Below are 23,912 nucleotides of genomic sequence, written 5' to 3'. Positions count from 1 at the left end.
GTGAGAGAGGAAATGAGAAAAAGAGAGAGGTGAGAGTAAGAGGTAATGAGAGGAAAGAGAAACAAATATAAAATAATAGATAAATGAGCTACAATAACCATGTAAATATACACGGTTATTGTAGCTCATGTGTATATTTACACATTTTTACACCCACTGATGTGGGTGTTTTTTTACTCAAAATGTGTAAAATGGGTACATTTTTTTTCTATTTTAGAAAACTATACAAGACCTGATGTGGTTGCTCTTAATCGAGCATTATGATTCCCCAGAACTAAAACATCAAAAAGAGATAAAATTCAAAGCTTTGTAACTTTTCTACATTAATTTTCCTCAAGTTTCCTTGCAGCCAAACAGAGAAATAGTCATACACAAAAACAAATGTTTAGATGAATATGTATACATATTCATGCTTTCAAGTGATCTTTGTGGGATTTTTTTTATCTTTTGAATTTCTGAAACCAGTTCCACTCCATCATCATTAGCCTCAACCCCAGAGACACCCAAAGACCAATTAGTGGTGGTAGTAGCACCAAAACCCGTACTACTGGTAGTAGGACGATCATCTTTGCTATCAAGCATTCCATGTCCCATTTATCTGATCTTGGTTTCTGAATGACAAATTAGAGGATGAGACGTTTCTAATTCCAAATTGTCAAGAATCATGTCTGGATGCTCTAGTAGACTAAAAAAGTTGCATAGTTAACAAATAAAACTAAATAAATAAAATAAAAGTTTGAGCTAAGTACATCAAAAAAGATGATTCTGATCAGTAATAATACAATTAAAGAATAAATGATAAACTATAAGTTCATTAAATATATTCAACTTAGGCATTTGACCATTACTTTAGTCATATGGATTTGCATGTGTACCAAAATGAACCGAATAGACCAAAGTGGACCAAACAGGACCAAGTGGACCAAATTGAACTAAAGTGGACCAAAATGCTTTAATGATGTGGCTCAACAAGATCGTAGAAGTAATAAATGAGACGCTTCAGTTTTTAGATATTACATAGATTTGTATCCAATAATTATTTTCATCTAATAACACGTGAACATTTGAACACCATCAAGAATCACCTACCAAATAAATCTTACTTAAATTAGTAAATCTACTTAAAATTTTAAGTGTATTGAAGGAAAACACTTGTCTGGAATCCACTTAGGTCCAATTCTCTAGTTTCTATATAGAGCAAACCTCCTCTGGAGGACATTGGAGAAATAGATAGACCTATTAGGGCCAAGGGGAATTTATACAAATGCTGTTAGGTCCAATTATAACCAGTGACACACCAGATGCATCCACGATATCCTGTCAACATATCATACATGTCGGAACTATGTAATGGGACGCTTATGTTGTATGTAGAATTGAGCAGAACGTAGTATTTCAAATTTTATCATTTGAAACTTAAAAATAAAAATGAGAAAATGATAATAAGCTTCTTAAACTAAGCTATCACCGAAGTAAACATGCTCAAGAGCTACTAATTTTTAGACTACCCTTCTCACCTTGATAAGGTAATAAGGCATGGCATGGTCCTTGTTCCCTATCATTGACCTCACAAGACAATGGCCTTAGACTAATCATTCAGTGAATTAAACCTTTGCAGCTCAATGTAAGATAAAATAAACTTTTCAACTCCAAGAATCCATTGCTTTCTGTGGAAACTAATCAATCTGTTGTAGTCAACAATCTTTGAATTCATCTGCAAGAAAAATTCAAATATGACAGCCAATTACGGCTCCTAACAAAAATGAGAGAATCAACTACCAAAAGAATTATCTTGCATGAACAAAGAACATATACTGAACATAGAAACCAAAAATTAAAGTGCCCTTCATCACCATTACACACAGGAATGTTCACAGTACCTTCGTCACCATTACATTTTCCAATTCACCAAACTGAGTCATGTACTGCCTCAACCCTTCTCAGAACCTGTTAAAAAACCACATCAAGAAAAGGGTTCATATATAATACTAACAAGATGAGCATGAAGTGAAAAAGGCCATACTCCTACACTGTCAAGCTTGTGCAACTGCTAGGAATTGAAGCTTCAATGCAATTGTATTGATTCAACCACTCTGGAAATGATCCCATGCAATATATAGGACTGCCACATCAGTGCACCTAGATGGAACAACATGACACCCAAATGACAAATAAGACGATGAGGAGTTTCTAATTCCAAATTGTCAAGGACGATAATCACCTTTCATCAGTGTTTGAGCGCGCTCCAAAATTGACCCTCTCACAAATAAGACGATGAGGAGTTTCTAATTCCAAATTGTCAAGGATGATAATCACCTTTCATCAGTGTTTGAGCGCGCCCCAAAATTGACCCTCTCTGAAAAAGAAGCGAATAGATAACAGGGAAAAACAAATTAAATACAAGTTTCATACTGACTATCGAGTACATCAATAATATGATTTTGACCAGAAAGAACACAACAAATGATATTAATAGATGGCAGAGTAGCCATCTATTGCTAATATTCCAAATCCAAAGAAAGAAATCAATATTATAGCTTTACTCTATTAACTCAACAAAGCTAACTTGTCATACAAACAAACACACATCAGGAGTTCTAGATATAATTTCGTCCTTAAACCAAATTGTTAAAATGAAAACAAAAAATAATGAAATTTTGTAAGTTTGTTATATTGGGAATTGGGACCCGGAAAAACAATTCAGAACTTAGGAACCTAATTCAACTGTTTCAGGCCTAATTCAAGGATGAACTCGGAATAAAATACAAATACCAAAAAACAAAATTTCCACAGCTTTCCAATCAACCAAACAATGGGTGGTGTGGTGTAAAGTCAAAAGTAAAAAAGAGAGAAGAAGAGCTCTTTAAGCTTTAAAATGGTTGTCCTACTTTTAAATGATAAGTTTGCAACTAATATTATCACCTTTAATGCAATTTAACTTCTCTTGTAAACCACTGAAGCCCCCTCCCCGGGGAAAAGAGCATGAGAGAAGCAAAAGGAATACTCTCTTAAATCTAATTTCGAAAAGAGAAGGCAAACTCCTATGGAAACAGGGCCCCAATTTTCCTTTTTCCTATTGATTTTACAACACTGGAGTGCCATGCATCTATTGCATTCTCCTATTGAAAGTTGTAGTAAATACTACAAAAAGAGAGCAATAACAAAGTTCCAAATATACCATCCAACACAATCGAACAAAAATGATTACCATACAATTAGTTCCACATGCTTTTTCGTCAGCTAGCAACCTGAAAGTTTCTCCTTTTCAACAAAGTCCAAATAAATATATGAGGTAGCCAACAGAAATGAGAAAACAAATTACCAAACTAAAACGGCCCTTGTCATAGAATAAAAAGAAAAGAAACGCCAACGAAATTTCAAAAAGAAAAAAGGGAGAAAAGATATCGACTTACAAAAAGTCGAAGACAAGAAAGTTGATCCGTGCAGATTCATCAAAGCTACCAATTACACTGGGATTTCTCTTCCTTGCAATCAGAGTCACCCTGTTCTTGTGTTCGTGAATTCCAAATCCAATTTCCCAAACTTTGAATAAATCTTTCAATTAGATTAGGGAGTAGTATCCTCTTTGGGTGTGGTAGATCTACATCATTAGAGGTAGCTTCTCCACTAGGTCCTGCCCCTTCCCCATCAGATTCATCACTGCTGCTGTCTCCGCTTGTATCTTTTTATGAATCGTCAAAACCATCCTCATCATAAGGAGTGATGATGCAGTTGCTAGGCCCAGCCTTAGTTTGGTTTAGGTCTTCAATGTCTCGCTCGAATACTAGTTGGGCCCCGCATTTTGTAACCTCCAAGCCTGGACCTTCAGCTTCAAATTTAACTTCAATCTGGCTGAATCCATTAGCGTTGACTTTATTCAATATTTCTTTCCAGTCCTCTCCAAAGGATGCAAAGGGAAAATATCTCAAACAAAGCTGATACGATTCAATCTTTCCAAATTCCTCGGATAAAATAAGGCCCTCTCTTCTAGATCCACCAACGGAACACCAAAGGTCATGCGTACCTATCATATGTCCATAATCTTCAAAATGAAGTTGGTGAAGTGGATGATGCTGGCGGAATACAAAAACAGCACACACAGCTATTCCCATCAATTTGTTACACAATAAATTTGGGGGCACTTGCAGATTCATTGAAGCCCCCACATTTTGGTGGCTAAACCATTTTGGAATTTCACTTCCAGGAATCACGACTTTGTAATAAAAATCATCTTGCCGACCCTGAAACATACAATTCATGATGCTTAGAATTCCACATGAGAGAGAGAGAGAGAGAGAGAGAGACCTGGTGATTAATGATATAACGTCTTAACATTGTTGAAAACAAGTCACCGCAGCCTTGATTCTTGATCAATTTGTCGCAATTGAGGAGACGTAATATCGGCCAAAAATCGTATTCTGGTCTTAATGATAATGTTTCTAGTGAGGTACACTTTGTTGCATCAATATACACAATATTTAATGGAACTTGGGCAACATTTGAAGATGAGTGCAACCACCCATATAAAGATATCTCAGATTAGATGGTCGAATAATACTTTCAAGACGGGAAACAAAATTATTTCCCTTTAGATTTAAAGGTTCTAAAGATGACAAGCACCCAAGATCATTAGGAATTGTCTGAACATTGCCATAACTTAGATCAAGTTCGGTCAAAAACTGTAAGTCTATTAAAGAATGTTGTCGCATTCCCATGGGATTTTCTATTAAAGAATGTTGTAGCATTCCCATGGGATTTGGACTTCTTCTACGTTGCACTAAAGGAAACCCCTTGAACTTACTAGATGATGGCCCCCCGCATCCAACTAAAGATAGTATCTTGAGATATTCTAAGTTAAAAATGGAGGAAGGTAGGCATGTTATAGCAGTTCCACTCACGTCTAACTCCTCCATACCTTTGATTTCCCCTATATTCTCTGGCAGTTCAACAAGTTTTGAGCAACCAGATAAAATGAGAATTTTTAGAGACATCAAACAAGAAGCACTAGGAAGACTTGAAAGGTTTTTGCAGTCTCTTAGATCCAATTTAGTAAGGCCAATTATATGCTTCACTGAAAATGGTAGGTCTTTTATAGCAGTCTCCTTCAAAGAAAGTTTTGACAAATATAATATATTTCCCACAACCTCTGGAAACTTCTTTAGTCTTGAACAACCAGAAAGAATAAAAGTTTCGAGAGCATTAAAGCTGATATTGTGAGGAAGGCTTTCAAGACATTTACATTTATTCAAATCCAAGAGAATAAGCCTTTTGAGATCACCAAGAGATGCATGTATATTACATAGTCCTGTACAACGTCGAAGAATCAGTTGCTTAAGATTTGGGGCTCCACTAAGGTCCGGGGTCTCAATCAAGTTTTGAGAGTCACTCAAGTCAATGAGTTTTAACTCATTTAAAATCTGTTAGAAACCAATAAACAATTAGTCTAACTAAATCCATGATGAAAACAAATGAAATACAAATTGGCATATGTGAATATCTTACCATATTTCCTTTCCATAGTTGCTTGATGCCACTACAATGCATTCTTAATTCAACAAGGTTATTTGGTTGGAAACTGGTCGGCAAGGATTTCAAAGGATATTCATGCCAATCTATTACACGTAGTTCATTAGAAAAATAACTAAGTCCTTGTGGAAGTTGGACATTACGAATTTTAAGATATCTCAAATTTTTCAACTTTGAGAAGGCTTTGGCACTCAACTGTTCCATTTTATCCGCAGGTGTGTCTAGGACTATACCTTTAACAAACTTTGTTCCCTATAACAAAGAACAATAAAATTAGAAAAATTCATAAAAGAATTTGAAAGAATATATATATACTTCTCTAAATTCAAATTTAGAATTGTCAACTTACAGTATTATTTTTCAATACATGTAGGACATCCTTATAACACCATAACCTACTACGCCTACCAGGCTCTGTAGGGGATTCACAATGAACTATGTCTTGACCCATTTTTTGTAGCAAATCATGCATCCACAAAGTTTCATTTGATAGAATGGTAATGAGAGATCTTTCCAAAAGAACATCAATATCGTAGCCAGGATAGTGACCTAAACTTTCTAGAGTATTTCTTGCACAATGTATGTCCCATTCTTTAAAGAAACATGCAATATCTAAAAACAATTCTCTTTGTGTATCATCTAGCCCATCTAAATTATTTTGAAGTATTTCCATATTGCGTCTATTAGGTTTTGCTTCTAGTTTATCTAGAGCACTTCTCCATGCATCAGGTTTCCTACCAAACAATGAAGAACCTAATTCTTCAAGAGCTAAAGGAAGACCGCCAGCGTATCTCACAAAATGCTTAGACAAATCCACATAATTTTCTTCAGGATGAGGTTTCTTGAAAGCCTTCCAACTAAAAAGTTTCAAAGCTTCATCATCATTCAACTCTTTAGCTTCATATATATGTTTCACTCCATGCCTTCTCAACAAATGCCTATCTCTACTAGTTACAATGATTATACTCCCTACACCAAACCATTCATCTTTCCCAGCTAATGCTTTTAGTTGTTTTTCTTTATTCACATCATCAAGAACGATAAGAACCTTCTTATTGCGGAATCGCTTCCCTAGAGCATTGATTCCCTCATCAACATTCGATATATTTTTTTGGGTACTCATGAGAATCTTAGAAAGAAGTTGTTTCTGTAAAGAAACTAGACGTTGATTTTCAGATTCTTCTCTAATATTATAAATAAAGCTGCTAGCTTCAAAGTCACGAAAAATTTGATTATAAATTTCTCGAGCAAGAGTTGTTTTGCCAATTCCACCTATACCACAAATCCCAATAAAACGGACACAATCTAACCTTTCACGCAAACATAAATCCAGCATTTGCTGCGAACGAGATTCCATTCCAACAAGGTGCTCAGAAACACTTGGGACTTCACGATCCAACTCATAATTTATCCATTGAATGATTTTTTCGATAACTGTTGATTCAGGCCTGCAAAAAAAATTAGCAAAATAATAGTTTTGATAAGGCATAGCTTTTTTTTTTTTTGTGGAGAATCTGATAAGGCATAGCTAGATACATTAATTTAGGGATTAAACATTCAGCAAAAGTAAAATCTTAGCTTTGTTAAGTAGCTATTCCAAAAAAAAAAAAAAAGCTTTGTTAAGTAGCAAAAGGGGAACTCTAAAAGTGTATAACATTATTAACATATATGTGGCACAAATTATGCATGCAATGTTTTTCAACCAATGTACAATTCGAGCTTATAATTTTTTCCTAGGTTTGTAATATACAGGAGACAACGAAAGTTGTCATGTGGCCAAATAAAGAAAGTAGCGAAAAATAGTATCAGGAAAAATAGTAAAAACAAAAAACAAAAACAAATTCTTACTCATCCCGTAAATCCCATCCAGAGATACCAGCAACATCTGACACAGCATCTTTCCAAGTTTGCACATTCTCAGTGTTATCAATGAGATGTTTTGCAAAGGCATCCTCAAAAGTCCCCCTCAGATTGCGCACATCACTAGGATCCACATCATGGAAAACAGGCAGAACTGTTAGCTTCTTCTTGTCCATGCACTCGACGATCTTTGCTAGTTCAGTCAAGCACCAACTCGATGAAGCATAGTCTCTCGAGAAAATAACGACAGCAATCTTTGATTCTTCTATTGCTTTCAAGAGTTCTGGTTTAATGAATGCTCCTCGATCGAGACTTTCATCGTCTCTAAAAGTGGTTATGCCATTCCGTTTCAATGCTTCGTATAGATGGCTTGTAAATTTTTTGCGGGTGTCAGAGCCTCTGAAACTGAGAAAGACATAGTATTCGTATGTCCATCTAGGCGCAGAAGTAGAAGAAGAAGGAAAACATGAGGAGGAGGCGTTTTCTGTGCCCATAGAATTGCTATCGGAAATATACTAAAGATATGTATTAAGAAAATTATTCAACTTAGTAAGAATTAACACATGAAAGGAAAATAAATTGGAGAAGAAGAAAGCAGAGCACTGGATGGAGTGTTTGTAAGTGACAGACAGAACACTGGTGCGGTCTACTTGCAATTACGTGCTCACAGATAGGAGAAAATTTCTGTCGGAGATGGGAGATCAAAGCTCACAGATCGGCGCTCTCTCTATTTGACGTTGACCACGGTGGATCGGAGTACGTTGGCACAGTTGATTTGGGTTGTCTGTGAAGGAGTAGAACCAGGTTGATAGGAAGAGAGAGAGAGGAAGAAAATTCAGTGCGAAGAGAGGAGGAGAGAGGAAAACATAATTAAGCAAAGCAGAAAAGTGAGACACAGAGTATTCAATTTGCAACTGGACTCAGTCACCATATCTTCCAGGTTAAAAAAAAAGGACTTTAATTAAAGTAAATTTCCCTTGTGAGTCAAAGCAGCGTATGTGTAAATACAGTGCGTGTCCACACCACGCATGTATCAACAAGGAAACATCGTAGCAATGAAGAAAGAAAAAGACTAGGAAGTCCAAATTTATTAGAACAAAATTCCGCGTGGAGTAATGTTGGGTCATTGCTGAAGTCAGGTAAGAAACTAACGTCGCCTCATCTTCCAGGTATCTCCCTAATACAACAACTACTTAAATTAAACATAATATAAAATATATAACATCATAAGATTTAAAAATTTTCTAAGAAATTTAGAAGATTTTAATGGTAAAATAGAGTAATTTTAAATAAGGCTATAAGTGAACTTAGCAAAATGCAAGTCAACTAGTCAAGCACTGTTGCTAAAGTGTCCCTCCCTTCCCATCTTCTCGTATAAAAAAGAAAGGGCTTGACTGCTACTTGAGTTTTATGTAATTTCCTTCTGAGACAAAGCAGCGTATGTGTAAAGTTGAAGTGGGTGTCCTCTTTTTTAACAACGAAGAATTATGGTAGCAATGAAGTAGGAAAAGACGAGGAAGGTCTTCCAAACATATCTTAAAATCTTAGTATCAATTACCCTAAAATATACCGATTGGATTTTGTTACTAGTTAGGGAAAGGGTGAAACTATTGTGAATTATTGTTTTGTCGGTGAGTTTGTAGCTCTTTTAAAATATAATTCCTACCTTTTTTATATTGAAACTTTGTTCTTCTTCAAATAAAATTAACCTGAATGTGATTATGTAAACATGGTGCTTTCACTTAAGTCTTGACATTGTGGTCAAATGAATTGTTTCTAAACCTATTCTTTAGTTTTTGGTCTGCTCAATTAATCATTTTTTAATGAATATTTGCTATTTTGCTTACAGAAAAAAAAAAAAAAAAGGGCATGCCATTACTTGGAAATTTCTAAGAGGATAAGTTACAACGAAAAACCAATATAACAAATAGACCAAATAAATTGCAGGACATAGTCGGGCTTTTGGCCTAACCATTACCATCTGCCTGAACATCATATCCTGGTTATCAATGCAGTTCTAGAAAAAAAAAAATATATATATATATATATAAATTAGATAACAATTATAAAGTGTTGTGAAAATATTATAGACATAAGAGCAACCGCATCAGTTCGTCTAAAAATTTCCGTCTATTTTATACTAAAAACCTACTTTTTTTATTTTACATTATCACATTTCCAAAACACCCACATCAGTTTATCTATTTTACAAATCTATTCTAATTAAATAATATTATTTATTGTTTTTGTTTATTATTATTTATTAATACCCATTCTCTCTTTCCCTCAGAATCTATTTTACTTTTTCAGCTCTCTCACCCGTTCCTCTCTTTCCTTCACTCTCTCCCTCACAGCTGCCTCACCCAGCCCACCGTTGCCACCGATCCAGCTCGTCGCCGCCGTTGCCTCAGCCCTTCGCCGATTTGGCCTCCTTCTCGCTTTTGCCCTCCCTCTTTCCTTTGCTGCTCCCTCTCTCCTCCACCACCGACCCTTCACCTCCCACCCCCAACCAACGACCCTCCGCCTCCTACCCCCAACCGACAACAGCAATGGAAGATCCCGACGACAGCAATGGAAGACCCGACAACAGCAGATCGGGCATTTTGGGTTGGGTTTCCCAGTGAGTTTTAATTGATTTTGAGTTGGGTTTTCTAGTGGGTTTGTCTTGATTTTGAGTTGGATTTTCTAATTGCTTTTCTGTTGATTTTGGGTTAATTTTTTATGCTAGGTTGCAGTGTTTGGTGGTGGCACTGGGTTTGGTGGTTGGGTGGTTATTTTCTTCTTCCTTCTTCTTATTCTATTGCGCTGGGTTGTTGTAAACGTTGGGGAAGAGAAGTAGTTTGACAGAGGAGAGAGAAAAAAAGAATAAAAAAATCATTTACACATGAACAGTAACCATGCATATATGCACGGTTACTGTTCATTTGCAAAGCCATGGTGTATATTTGCACATTTTTACAAAGATTGATGTGGGTGTTTTTTGGGTTAAATTGTGCAAAATTGAGTACTTTTTGCATTTTACACATTTTTGCAACTACTGATGTGGTTGCTCTAACACTTCTCATATAAAATTTGTAATGTGAGATGTGGGGATGCTAGAGAATGTATATAAATTGTGTTTAACGGTTGAACAAAGGAATTTGCAAGATAACTAGAAAAACTTGAGGCAAATATCTTTCTTTATTCTTTAGAGGAACTCAAGATGCAACATTAATCCGCACTCACATGCACAATAAGCTCAAGCGTAGTTAATCATTATAGTATAGGATGCAACTATGTTCTTTAAATTTTAAGAAAATTCCTTGAAAACTTTAACTCGTCTATACAACCCTCGTAATAATTGCCTAGCGCTCATGGTCATGGGCCTTGTTTTAATGATAATTTTCATGTGAACAAGGTTTGGTGTGGCACATCTGAAGCTATATTCCAAGTCTAATTAAGTAATTGCTAGATACATTACTTTAGAGACAATTAAAATATTCAGCAAACATACAATCTGAGCTTCGTTCAGTCAAAAAAAAAAGAAAAAAAAGGGAACTCTACAAGTATATAGTATGTACGTGCTACAAACAATATATGCATGCGATGTTGTTCAACCAAAGCCCAATTCGAGCTTATAATTTCCTAGATTTGTCATATACAGGCAGGGGAGAGCTAGAATTTTTTGTTTGGGGGGCCAAAATTTGGTATTAATATATTAGTTTCGAGTCAAGATAAACCATCGTACATATGTAAACGTACATACACAAATATAAATATTAACAATTTTCAAATATATATATTCGTAAGATAATTTTTTAAGGGAACTTATCATCTTTTAAACTCCAATGAGTATACAAAAGCTGTTTAGTTTTATATTAAATATGTACAAAAAACGAATTAGAGAAAACAAAAACTACCTTCTCTCTATAACTACTAGACCAATTGACAAATTCTATTGATTTGGTTTTTAAGTTTTTAAGAGTATTATTAGACTAACTCAAACATTTGGAGGGCCAACTTTTATTTTTGTAGCTAAATATTTAAAGTTTTAATACTTATGTATAATAAAAAATAATTTTTTAAAATGGGGGAGGCCCCCCAAGCCATGCTATAGCTCCGCCCCTATATACAGGAGGCTAAATAAAAGAAAGATGTCGTGGCAAAGTAAAGAAAATAACAATAAGAAAATTAAGGAATTAAAAAAAATAAAATAAAAACTATCATTTGAAAAGAAAAGAAAAGAAAAGAAATTCTTACTCATCCTTTAGATGCCATCCAGAGAGATTGGCAACTTTTGTCAAGGCTACTCTCCAAGTCTTCACATCATCAATCTTATCTTTGAATTGATTTTCATGTTTTGCAAAAGCTTCCGTGAAAGACCCTCTCTGATACCTGACATCACTAGGATCCACGTAGTGGAACACAGGAAGGACTGTCAGTTTCTTCTTGTCCATGCACTCAACAATCTTTGCTAGTTCGATCAAACACCAACTCGACGAAGCATATTGTTTGGATAGAACAACAACAGCGATTTTCGATTCATCTATTGCTCTCAGGAGCCCTGAGTTAATCTTTGTTCCTTGCTCAAGCCTCTCATCGTCTCTAAATGTGAATATCCCTTCTTGCTTCAACCTATAGTATAGATGGTCTGTGAAATTGTTGCGGGTGTCGATGCCTCTGAAACTGAGAAATACATCGTATTCGTATTTGCATCCACGAGTAGAAGAAGGAGGAACAGATGAGGAGGAGGAGGCGTTTTCTATGGCCAGAAAAGCCATCGCAAATATGCTAGAGATATGTATTAAAAATATATTAAAATAGTTTTTTGAAGAATTTAACACACAAAAGAAAAATATAAATTGAGGAAGAAGAAAGCAAATTTGAGTTGGATTTTAATTTCAAGAAGTGGAAAAGAAGAAAAGGAGATGGATATTCGTGCTCGAAAAGTGAGTTCACAGATTTTTTATGAAATTGCAGAGAAAACTAAAAAGCTCAAAAATTTTCTTTTGAAATAACGCCAGATTCATGAATCAGTTACGATAAAATGAGTGGTGTTTGGAAGTGAAAGAAAGAATGCTTGAGAGAGAGTGAGAGACAGGCATTTATACATCAATAATATTTTCGCAGAGTTGTAATAAGTAATTCTCTTCTAAGTTCTTTAGTCAAAGCAGCGTATGTGTAAACTGTAAAGTTGGAATCCCTGTCCCCGCCTCTGATACCGAGGAACCATCCTAGCAATGCAGTAGGAAGTAGGAACTCGGAAATCACGAGGAAGCCCTTGTAAAAAATATCTTAAATTTGTACTATCATTTAAAATATATATGCCAACTGAATTTTGTCACACCATTATAAATTTTACTACTATATAAGTTTATTAATTAGAAGAAAAAAAATTTAGAAATATTATTCTTGTAATTTTTTGTTTTGTTCATAAATTTTTTTTTTTTTTTAGTATATGAGTAATACTACAGTCACAAACTATTTTACAATATTTTTACAAACTGCTATGTGGCTTTAGCATTTTTCAAATAATTATTGGTAAATAAAAATGTGATATTAGTACTAGCCCAGATTAGAACTAGTAAAAATTTGCTTTATCAATAGTTTATGAAAATTTTGTAAAATAGTTTACGACTGTAACATTACTATTTATATATAAATCAATAGTTACACTAATGAGAAGTTTTTTTTTTATTTTTATTTTTATTTATTTTAGATAGTTAGAGCATCCACATTAGTGGAGCTAAAAATTTAGTTATTTGGCACCACAAAAAGTTACTTTATCTATTTTACCTACACACATACTGCAGTAGTAGATCTATTTTAGCTTTCAATATAATAAAATAATATAAACATCACAATAAAATAATATATCTTCCACAATAAACAACAATCACAACCCCACACACACAACCACAACCATAATTAACAACCACCACCACCACCATAGCCCATAACAAAGAATAAAAAATCAATCAAGCCCACTCCCACCCGACCCACCAGGCAACACCCACACCATTGCAATCAAATTCACGCAATGCAAAAAAAAAAAAAAAAAAAAAAAAAAACAGCCAAAGCTTGGATCGACGGAAAACCAAAGTAATGGACAGAGGAAGGCAACAGTGGCTTCGACGATGAAACCCAGAACTTGGATCAACGATGAAACCCATGAAATCCAAAGAAACCCAGGCTTGTCGGCAATGGGTGAGTGTTGAGATGGAGGACTGGGCGGAGGCGTGGATCAGCGGCTTGGGGCTTGGGTCGGCTTGGTCTGATCGGTAGATGGGTTTGATCGGCGGAAGAGAAGTGGGTCTGATCGGTGGCTTGGGATGGCTGGTGGGTCAGTGACATCAAGTTTCAGTGGCGGCGACGTTGAGGATGAGTCGGCGGGCTGGCAACGGTGAATGAGGGAGCTTGAGAGCGTGACGATGAGAGAGTTTGCTTGAGAGATTTTTGAGAGATGATGAGAGCTTCAGATGGAGTGACTGAGAGAGAGAGAGAGAGAGGCACGGAGTGACTAAGAGAGAGAGAGAGAACCATTTTTTATTATTTTAATCGGGTCGGGAGTAAAAAATTATTATCTTTCTATAGATGTGCACTGTAACAATGGAGCTAAAAAAAAAAAAAAAGTTTAGCTCCACTGCTGCATGGTTCTTTTTGGTGTTTTGGTGGAGCTAAAATAGCTATTTAGCTCCACTGCTGCCAACATGTTGCTAATGAGAAAATCGGAGCCCTTTTATTGAACATAATATAAAGTGTTAGTTGAACTACAAAACTATAACAAAAACAACCATTAAACACGTTATAGGATGTGAAAACTAAGAAGATATGCACCAAGTAATTTGCAAGGTAACTCAAAACTCTTTTTCACTGCATGGTAACTAATTATATACTTAGGCAAATTATCTTTCTTTATTTATTCATTAGAAGTACCGATGATATAGCGTCGCATAAATCCGTACTGACATGCATAATTTGTAGTTAATCTTGTGAATAAGTTTTGATGTGGCAAATCAAAAGCTTTCTAGCCTATTTGAGTGATTGCTTGGAACATATTTTTAATAAAATTAAATGTTGATAGTCCTTTTTTTTTTTTGGAGAAGATGTTGATAGTCTTTCCTTTTTTAAAGGTTTCATAGAAGTACATTGAAATGTGGCCGGTTTTTCTGAGTATGTGTATCGCAGTCATTTTTGTTCGCCTCCCTCAGATTATGAAAATATAATTCCTACCTTTTTTATATTGAAGCTTTGTTCTTCTTCAAATAAAATTAATTTGAACGTGATTATGTAAACATGGTGATTTCACTTATTAAGTCTTGACATTGTGGTCAAATGAATTGTTTCTAAACCTATTATTTGGTTTTTGGTCTGCATTATTAATAATTTTTTTAATGAATATTTGCTATTTTGCTTATAGGAAAAAAAAAAAAAGGGTATGCCATTGCTTGGAAATTTTTAAGAGGTTAAGTTACAATGAAAAAACCGATAGTTAGACCAAATAAATTGCAGGACATAGTCGGGCTTTTGGCCTAACCATTACCAGCTGCCAGAAGAAGATCATATTTTGGTTATCAATGCAGTTCTAGAAAAAAAAAAAAAATATATATATATATATATATATAAGTTAGATAACAATTGTAAACTGTGCGTTTTTTTAATTTATTTTCCTCGACTAATTAATTAATAGATATGTGTATATATATATATATATATATATATAACTGAACAAAGCATAGAAAAAAAAAAGTAAAATATAAATTAAATTAATCAATTAAATCAAATCAAATAAACTATTCCAAGCATTATATACTATATTAAAAGGCATAAAAAAAGAACAGTCATCATTGGTGGAAGTGATTTCTGGGTAGCGGTGATTGTGATCTTAAGCGTGGCATATATTACTCCTAGAAATAACGGTTGGCATGGGTCAAACAATTCATTATGTATTAGAGTCGGTGCCCAAGAGGGAACAGGCATATGGAAATCTGTGCATTGCATGTGAGGGTTTGTTTTGTAAGAAGATGAGGACAGAAATGGATTCGGGGTTCGTGTACGACTCTTATTATTTTATTTTTTTTGGCAGCGGGACTAAACGAACGACTCTTATTTTAAAGAGTGCATCTTCTGGCTCTTGTTGAACATAGGTATTTGTGTGAATAGTGGTAGTTTAAATAACATTTTTCAGTTTTTAAATAATTTTACGTGTATTTTTACACATTTTTTTTATCTACATGTATTTCTAAAAAATACAAACAACAAACAACGTTACCAAATAGCCCTTAAGTGTTTGTGAAAAGGGATTCATTTAAGTCTGCATTGGTTATACTTATTGATACCCAAGTGGCCCTACGCCTTCCAGCTGCAATTTGTAAGAAAGATTGATTCTACTGTTGGAAAGCTAGCTGTATTGAATCTAGCCTTAATTTAACTTATTTGAAGGAGGTTTTTATCATGGTTTTAAAAACCAAACTGGGGTAAAACCGTTATTGCATGTGATTCCCAATTCAATCCGGTTTTTGACCGGTTTTAGCCAATTTTGACTGGTTTTTAAAACCATGGTTTTTATAACAACAATATTGTTAAGTATATTTACTACTGTATCAGTGAGCTTGCTCTCGACGAGCTTGGTCGTTGGTTAAAGTAACACATTTTTCATCGAATACAAGATGAGTGAGTGTAGCCCATCTATACCTCCATTTACTTAGACAAATTGCTTGTCTTTACTGCCTCTCTTATTGGTAGCCGAGTGAGAATGATTTCTACAAAGACCCACTACTCAGCCGACAATTTGTTTGTTATATCAGCAATTGAAAAGCAAATTCATCAAGACCACAAGAAGTTTGCCTGCCAAAAGAAAACTTTTAAAAATCATGGTGCATTGCCACTCACGGTAGAACAAATAAGAAAAGTTAGCCTGCTAAAAGCAATTACATTGTGCTTCTCCTGAAATTTAAACCTTAGCTTTTCTGCATATAAATAACTTCTTAAAAGGATCACCAGATAAGACATTGTATCTCTTCGTTTTGCCTTTTCAGCAGGGGAAGAAATTAGTTTTGGAAATGCAAGGACAAAAACCAAGGACATAGGTTGTTTATTTTATCCCTCAGCAAATCACTTGGTTGAATAGTTTAGAAAGTAACTGGGGCTCTTATTGAACTATGGGCTACTGGTTCTAGGAAAACTTTGTTGCATATGGTATACAAGTTAAATGAATTTTGGCTTTTAAATTCAAATTTTTACTAATATTTGTTATTTATTTTAATATTGATTTGTTTGTATTCGTTTATTGTGTAGTGAGTTTACTATAGTAAACACATCATATTTCCAAGAAGAGGAGGCTGTTTGAGTGGCCATAGAAGGAAATGGAAGCAATTGGATCAATGACCAAAATTTCAGTCATTCTCTGTGTAAAAATTTATAATTAAAAAAAAAAAAAAAAAAAAAAAGATAACCAGAGAAAAAAAGAAAGAAGAAATAGTGTTCAGTACGTAAACTGAAAAGCTGTTGACGGGAAAATCTTGGAAGGTGAAAGCGAGTGAGGTTGAAAATTGAGAATTGGGTTAGCGTTGAGCTGCAAAGAAAGGGAAGAAGAAGAAGAACAATAAAGATAAAGGTGAGGTTAGCATCAGGATGATGACATTGCAGTGCTGGAAAGAGAGAAGAAAAAGGAATACAAACAAACAAACCATTTTTAATTTTTTTTTTTCAAGTCACAACTAGGAAATTTCTGAAAGGTATGTTTAATGTCACTGCTTCAAAATTTCTAAAAAGTTTTTTTTTTTTTTTTTTTTTTTTTTTTTTTTTTTTTTTTTTTTTTTTTTTTTTTTTTTGAGAAAGAAGACCAAACTCTTATTAAGTAGGAAGGCCAGTTAAGTCGGCCTGAAGTACAGGAAGAATATCTAGTGGTACATCCTCCATCCAGGCTTGCATTTGAGATAAAGAAATTGTCCTTCTTGCTAAAGAGTGAGCTATAGTATTACAATGCCTACGCACATGAGAGTAGTTTATTTTTGAGAAACATGAGGCAAGAAACTGAATGTTCTTCAGTATGTGTCCAAAGCTTGACAGAGAGTGAGTATTGTTTACTAGTGCTGAGATAAGTATCTGCGAGTCCCCTTCCAAGGTTATCTGCTGAAACCCGGTCTCTAGTGCTAGCTTCAAAGCCCTCCTTGCTGCCAGTGCTTCCACTTCGATAGTTGTAAAGGGAAGTGTGGTTTTTTCCGAAAGAGAGAGCATGACTTGGCCCTATGAGTTGCGGATAACCACTCCCAAGCCGGCGCTATTGTCTGCTGCAAATAGAGCGCCATCGAAATTAACTTTGTAAATGTTGCTGCTTGGTGCTTGTCAATTGGTTGGTGGTCGGCCCACTGGGATGATGGTTGAGAAGTTGTAGAGCTTAAATTCACGCATCCTATCTTGTGCTTGAGTTATCAGCTCGTTGAGTGGAGCTGCTGGTTTTCCGAGGCGAGTTATTTCTCCGGTTCCAGATGGCCCACGCCACTATGGAGAAGAGTGTTGGGTCCCTGTTATCTGCAAAAACACAACCGATTAGATCAATAAAAGATGTCGCCTGCTTCAGGCAACTATGATCCCAGAGCTGCACATCTGACCACAGTCCACGCAGCTTCGGATAGTGATATAGTGCATGGACCACGTCCTCTCTTTGGTCTTTGCATTGCTCACAAAGGTTATCATCAATGACTTTCCTCTTCATCAGGTTCGTCTTTGTAGGTAAAGAATCTTTTGCTGCCCGCCAAATAAAATTTTTCACCTTACTCGGAACCTGTAAACTCCATATTGACTTCCAAAGAGGTTTCAGAGACTCCGAATCAGATTGACCAGGTTGAGATGAATGGTACTCTTGTTGCAAGAAAGTGTACCCTGGCTTGACCGTGTAACCCCCAGTAGGGGTGAAAGGCCAAGTGAGGGTGTCTGCCTGGTCCGTGTGGCTCAAGGGGATTTTTTTGATCATCTCCGCTTCAAAACTCAGTAGATTTTCCTCCAGCACATCTTCCTTCCAAGCTATGTTTTCAGCATCCAAGAGAGCACTAACTTTAGCATCTGCCAAAGCTCCTGTACATGGTGAAATAATTTTTGGGGAGTGTTTTGCAGGCAACCAACGTGTACCCCAAATTGAAACTGAGCATCCATCTCCAATCCTCCAAACCACACCCCTTTGTATTACTTCCCTGCCCTTAATTATGCTTTTCCATGCATATGAGGCTGAGTTCGGACTTGTGGCTTCCATAATTGTGCAGTTGGGAAAATACTTGGCTTTGAAAACTCTATAAAACAATGATGTTTTATCATGCAAGAGTCTCCAAGTTTGCTTTGCGAGTAGTGCATCATTGAATCTTGAAAGATCTTTGAAACCCATCCCCCCTTGTGTCTTCGGTTTGCAAAGCTCCTCCCACTTTGTCCAATGGACCTTTCTGCTCTCTCCTCTTTGACCCCAAAAATTTTTTTTAACCAAAGTCTCAATATCATGGCACAATCCAATTGGTAGCTTGAAACACGACATCGCGTATGTAGGCAAAGCTTGTGCCACTGCCTTGATTAGAATCTCCCTTCCCACCTGAGATAGTAATTTCCCTTCCCACCCTTGCAATTTTTTCCACACCCTTTGTTTGATATTGTCAAAGCTCTCTTTTTTTCTTCGACCAATGAAAGATGGTAGGCCCAAGTACTTCTCATATTGCTGCACCACCGGTACTCCAAGAGCGGTTTTGATTGTGTTTTGCATATCCTGAGAGGTTGATTTACTGAAGAATAGAGTGGTTTTGTCTCCATTTATTTGCTACCCGATGCACCTTCATACTTGGTTAAGACTTCCAATAATTTCTGACACTCGCTTTCTTTTGCCCCGCAGAAGATAAGGCTATCGTCTGCAAAAAGAAGGTGGGTTAGTCTAGGACCATTCCGGCAAATCGAAACCCCCTTATGTCACCCAAAGTTTCAGCTTTTTTCAACAACCCATGAAAACCCTCTATGCATAAAAGAAATAAATAAAGGGAGAGAGGGTCGCCTTGTTTAAGGCCTCTAGTTGGGGTAATGTGCCCTTGGGGTTCCCCATTTATCAAAACCGAGTATGTGGCCATCGAAATACACTTCATCATCAATTTAACCCATGCCTCTGCAAAACCCATTTTCCGCAACAGTTTCTCCATGTATGGCCACTCCACCATATCGTACGCCTTACTCATGTCCAACTTCAAAGCCATATACCCTGTGTTACCCGATGAGTGATTTCTCATGTAGTGTAGAGTCTCAAAAGCCACCATGATGTTGTTTGAAATTAAGCGATCCGCCATGAAAGCACTTTGATGATCATACACAAGCTGTGGCATAATTTGTTTCAACCTGTTTGCCAACACCTTTGAAAAAACTCTAAAAAGAACATTACGAAGGCAGATAGGTCAATATTGGGAGACATATTCAGGATTTTTTTACTTTAGGAATTAAAGTAATAAAGGACTAACAGAATTTAAATACAGCAAGATTGCTTCTGTAACCTCGGGACCTACCAAAGACCAATAGCCTTGGTAAAAAAGTGGTGGCATACCGTCAGGGCCAGGGGATTTTAAGGGTGTCATCTGTTTTAAAGCATTTTCAACCTCATCTGCAGTAAACTCCTTTAGCAACTCCACATTCATGTCTTCTGTAACTTTTGCAGGTATTTGCTCCAAAATCTCCTCAAAGTCCACCGGTGCACAGGAAGTAAAGAGTTTTTGATAAAATTGGACTACAGTATCAGTCACACGGCTTGGGTGAGTGCACCATTGACCATTTTCATCATATAACCCTTTGATGTAATTTCTTCTTCTTCTCTGTGTTGCTTTACTATGGAAAAAGCGAGTGTTTTTGTCACCATCACGAAGCCATTGCACCTTTGATCTTTGAGCCCACATTTTTGCCTCACGGTCAAGGAGTGTGAGGATTTGTTTTTCCAAGTATTTCATTCTTTTGTTGCTGCCCCCATTCATCGCAACCAACTCTGCTTTTGCCAATAACTTCCTTGTTTTTTCCAATTCTTTCCTCACATTTTTGAAACAATTTTTACTCCATTTGGTCAGCTCCTTCCCACACTCATCCACCTTACGTATCACCTTTAAAACCTCATTTTCCCCATTGTCCCGCTGCCACACAGCTTGTACTGTGTCCGAGCAGCCTTGTTCAATCAGCCACATCTGCTTGAATCTAAACGGTCTCTGTTGTGAACAAATCATCCCATCCAGCACAATCAAAATAGGTCTATGATCAGATGCATTTGCCTCCAAGTGATAGATTTTGGTATCCGGAAATAAAGACAGCCAGTCCGAAGTTGCCACAGCTCTATCAAGGCGCTCCCACACTATGTAATCCGCAAAGTGCTTATGCCATGTAAATTCTGACCCCACAAACCCCAAATCAATAAAGCCGCATTCATCAAGCACCTCTCTAAAAGCTTGCATCTGCCCATGTGGCCGAATTCTACCTCCCCTTTTCTCTGATTGTTTTGTTATCTCATTAAACTCTCCTGCACAAATCCAAGGTGCAGATCCCCTTGCTTTCAAACTCTTTAAACGAGCCCATGCCTCATGTCTATTCTGTGTATCAGGTTCTCCATAAAATCCTGTAAATCTCCATTCATCATCCTTGTTCTTATTCACAATTGTATCTATATGATTTTTTGAGAAAGTTTCAAAGCTTAAGTCAAAATCCTCTTTCCAAAAAAGTACCATTCCACCCGCCTTATTTCTTCTTGGCACCACAAATTTATGTTTGAACTTTATTTTATCTTGAACTAAAATTAGCCGTGCTTCATCCGTCCATGTTTCGGCTATAAACACAACGAAGGGATCTTTTGCCCGCACCATATCCACGAGCTGATTTTCTGTTCGTTGGTTCCCAAGCCCTCGACAGTTCCAACATAAGAGACTCATTGGTTCTGGCGGGGCTGGGAACCAGCCTCCGCCAATACGTTTGTTACTACTTCATCCACCCGAGAAACTAATTTCAATTTCTTCAGTAACTCTGGTTGATCCTCCGCTCTGCCACTTCTTTTTTCCCCCACTGCATCCTCCATCACAATATCTGATTCAGTCTCTGCCCGGTTGATTCTTTTCCATCGTCTTGTATTAAGTTCTGGACTATTTGAAATATCAGCTAATACTGATGCTGGACGGCACTTTAGGGGATGGAAATTGTGTGCACGTGAGTACACTTTTGTGGAAAAGCCTCCCTCATTAATTGTCAAAAACTCCAGATTATTTTCCTTATTGTTTTCCCCTTGTTTGTCCCGAGAAGTCTCCCTGTTGGCGTCAAACTTACCCAATTCACGGTCTATCTCCTGGATTTGCTCTTCAAATATCTCATCAGATTTTTTCTCTGCCATAAATACCGGGTCTGCTATATTTGGATATAGCTGGACTGTGGGAGTTTGATTTGGAAATAACGGATCTTCTCCCTGAATAACTGGAGCAGAATCCGTGGTAACTGATTGCACATTCCTTTCCTTTTCTGACCGTACGATCTCAGGCGACGAACCCCCCTTACGGACCACCACCACTGGCGGTTTCCTGCTCTGGTTTGAAGGTGCTGCCTTGGTCAAGTTGCTTTTTTTGGAGTAAAATCCAGGGACTACGACTACATTCTTTCGAGTTCTCGTGAAGGGCTGTGCACGTATCCATGGACCATATTGCTAAGTTTCCAATTGTAAAGTTCCTTCGCTGTCGATCCATAGATCGCAATCTTTATCCGCGTGTGTGAGGCAACCACACCAGTAGCAAAGGTTGGGAAGGCGTTCGTATTTGAAGGACACCCATAACTCTCTGCCATTTTCAAGTGATATGACACGTCCACGACACAATGGTTTGGATACATCAACCCTGACTCGAACCCGAATGAAACCATCTCCTTCTACCTCTGTGTTATCTGCTGGTTTGCTAACCGTGCCTATAGTCTCACAGATTTTTTCTGCTATCTTTTGAGTTCTAAATCTGACTGGTATTTCATGTACCTGAACCCAAAAATTTACCATGTTAAAATTCATATCACATAAATCAACATCTTTTTCATACTGCTGTAACACCACTAGGTGTTTGTCAAAACTCCATGGCTCTGACGCTAAGATTTTTTCCATCTCCTCATGGTTGTCAAAAGTGAATAACACGAAGTGGTCATCCTCTTTTTTAACCTTGAAACCATTTCTCGATCTCCATATCAGGTTGAAAGTCTTTGCAATAGCTTCAATGTTTAACACCCGTTTGGTCAAAAACTTTGCTGCAAGAGTGAATTCTGGTGCTGCCTCTTCTTCATTCAGGCGGAGATCATCCCCTTCCTGATTTGTAAGAGTTAGACAACTCCATGCTTTAGTGAGGTCGTCCATTGCTAAGAGTGTTTCCCAATCCCCACGAAAAAAAAAACCCACAAAACCTAAGGTAACACTGTTACCAAAGGGACAAAAATACTCCTTTAAAGAAGGGACTGCAAATTCTACGACCTAGGGGAAGAAGGAGCACCCTCTGACCCTAGAGAGAAGAAACACACAAAAAAAATTTTGTAATGGGTTTTTTTTTTTAACCCACATTGAATAAGTTTTGTTTTCCTTTTGTAGTCAAGTCAACGACCCAGAAAAAGTTATTGATGATGCACAAAAATCGTTAGTGAGTTAATAACCCTTGAACGCTCCAATGGGTACCTAAAGAACAAGAAACCAAGAACCTAACAGAAAACACTGGTGTGATGCCGGCCAAAGACTCTCCAAAGGTCAAGTCAATGAATGAGAAATCTCTAAGAACTCTATAGTGAAAGTGCTAGGGATTTTCAACATACCTGGGAGAAGAGGAGACTCGATGCTTATATAGTGGTAAGTAATGAATCAAGATCCCTTGGATGTAGGGACCTTTCCATGTAGAGAAGATCGGGGGCTAGGTTTTCCAAGATTTTAGGGTGTCTTTTCCATATGGGGAAGATATAGACGTGTAGTAGGGTCTTTGGACATGATACACAAGATATTTCCTTATGGGGACTTATGCATGGAGATTATGCAAAGAATTATGGGACCCACTACCTCTGTCCGTCGGCTTGATCAAACGTTTGTCGATGTGTAGATAAGGAGATGAGGATTTGCCCAACCGTCGGTTCCCATTTGTTACGCATTTTCCCATGCTGTTATGACGGACCCAAGGGACCATGTGACGATGGGTGTATGGTTAGGATCGTTGGTCCCTTAGGTTGTTTAGCTAGACGGATGGAAAGAGGATCATCTAGGACGGATGAGTAACAAAATTTCCTGCTGGATGAAAATGCTCTCATCAGTTATCATAACTTTTGAGTGAAGTTTGTGGTTTGCATTTATGTTAAAATTTCTTTCCCTCTCTCTTGTGTGTGCGTTTGTTTTTTTTTTTTTTTTAAATGAATAATTATCCTACATTGTTTAAGAGAGTGTTGTATGTAGTATAACCTGCCTCACACTCTCTTAAAAGTTACCGTGGCTTTTAAGAAGTCAACAAACAAGTACTTTGTTTCATTAAATTACCACTTACATGATGTTCAAAAAAAAA

At 36.8% G+C, this 23,912-nt stretch overlaps 5 protein-coding genes across 16 annotated transcripts in view; all 5 read right to left on the bottom strand.

Moving 5' to 3' along the window:
• The window catches only part of LOC126699416 (disease resistance protein RUN1-like), a 193,865-nt gene that overhangs the window by 4,474 nt on the left and 165,479 nt on the right, over positions 1-23,912 (bottom strand). For 2 of the 12 annotated variants that reach the window (XM_050397226.1, XM_050397221.1), the window contains exon 10: positions 1,518-1,610. The exons of 5 other annotated variants lie outside the window; for them this stretch is intronic. The gene's annotated coding sequence lies outside the window, so the exon portion shown is untranslated. Of the gene's footprint in view, positions 1-293; positions 1,611-23,912 lie in introns of those variants that run through there. 5 more of the 12 variants (XM_050397218.1, XM_050397220.1, XM_050397219.1 and 2 more) reach the window with 5 other exon arrangements.
• Positions 1-23,912, bottom strand: part of LOC126699414 (TMV resistance protein N-like) — a 90,989-nt gene that overhangs the window by 22,288 nt on the left and 44,789 nt on the right. The window lies entirely within an intron of this gene.
• LOC126699422 (uncharacterized) overlaps positions 1-23,912 on the bottom strand; it is a 105,090-nt gene that overhangs the window by 52,484 nt on the left and 28,694 nt on the right. The window lies entirely within an intron of this gene.
• LOC126699703 (disease resistance protein RUN1-like) lies at positions 3,687-8,717 on the bottom strand. Its single transcript, XM_050397654.1, has 5 exons — positions 7,375-8,717; positions 5,876-6,974; positions 5,503-5,778; positions 4,899-5,417; positions 3,687-4,241 (listed from the first exon to the last, which is right to left on the bottom strand). Exons 1-5 carry the CDS (start codon positions 7,878-7,880, stop codon positions 3,687-3,689), a joined length of 2,955 nt encoding a protein of 984 aa, XP_050253611.1. The 5' UTR covers positions 7,881-8,717.
• Positions 11,584-12,417, bottom strand: LOC126699421 (TMV resistance protein N-like). The gene has a single exon (XM_050397247.1). It carries the CDS (start codon positions 12,144-12,146, stop codon positions 11,622-11,624), a length of 525 nt encoding a protein of 174 aa, XP_050253204.1. The 5' UTR covers positions 12,147-12,417; the 3' UTR covers positions 11,584-11,621.

The sequence above is a fragment of the Quercus robur genome, chromosome 9, assembly GCF_932294415.1.
Source record: "Quercus robur chromosome 9, dhQueRobu3.1, whole genome shotgun sequence".
NCBI lineage: Eukaryota > Viridiplantae > Streptophyta > Magnoliopsida > Fagales > Fagaceae > Quercus > Quercus robur.
The sequence above is the reverse complement of the archived record's forward strand: the minus strand, read 5'-3'. Positions and strand labels throughout refer to the sequence as shown.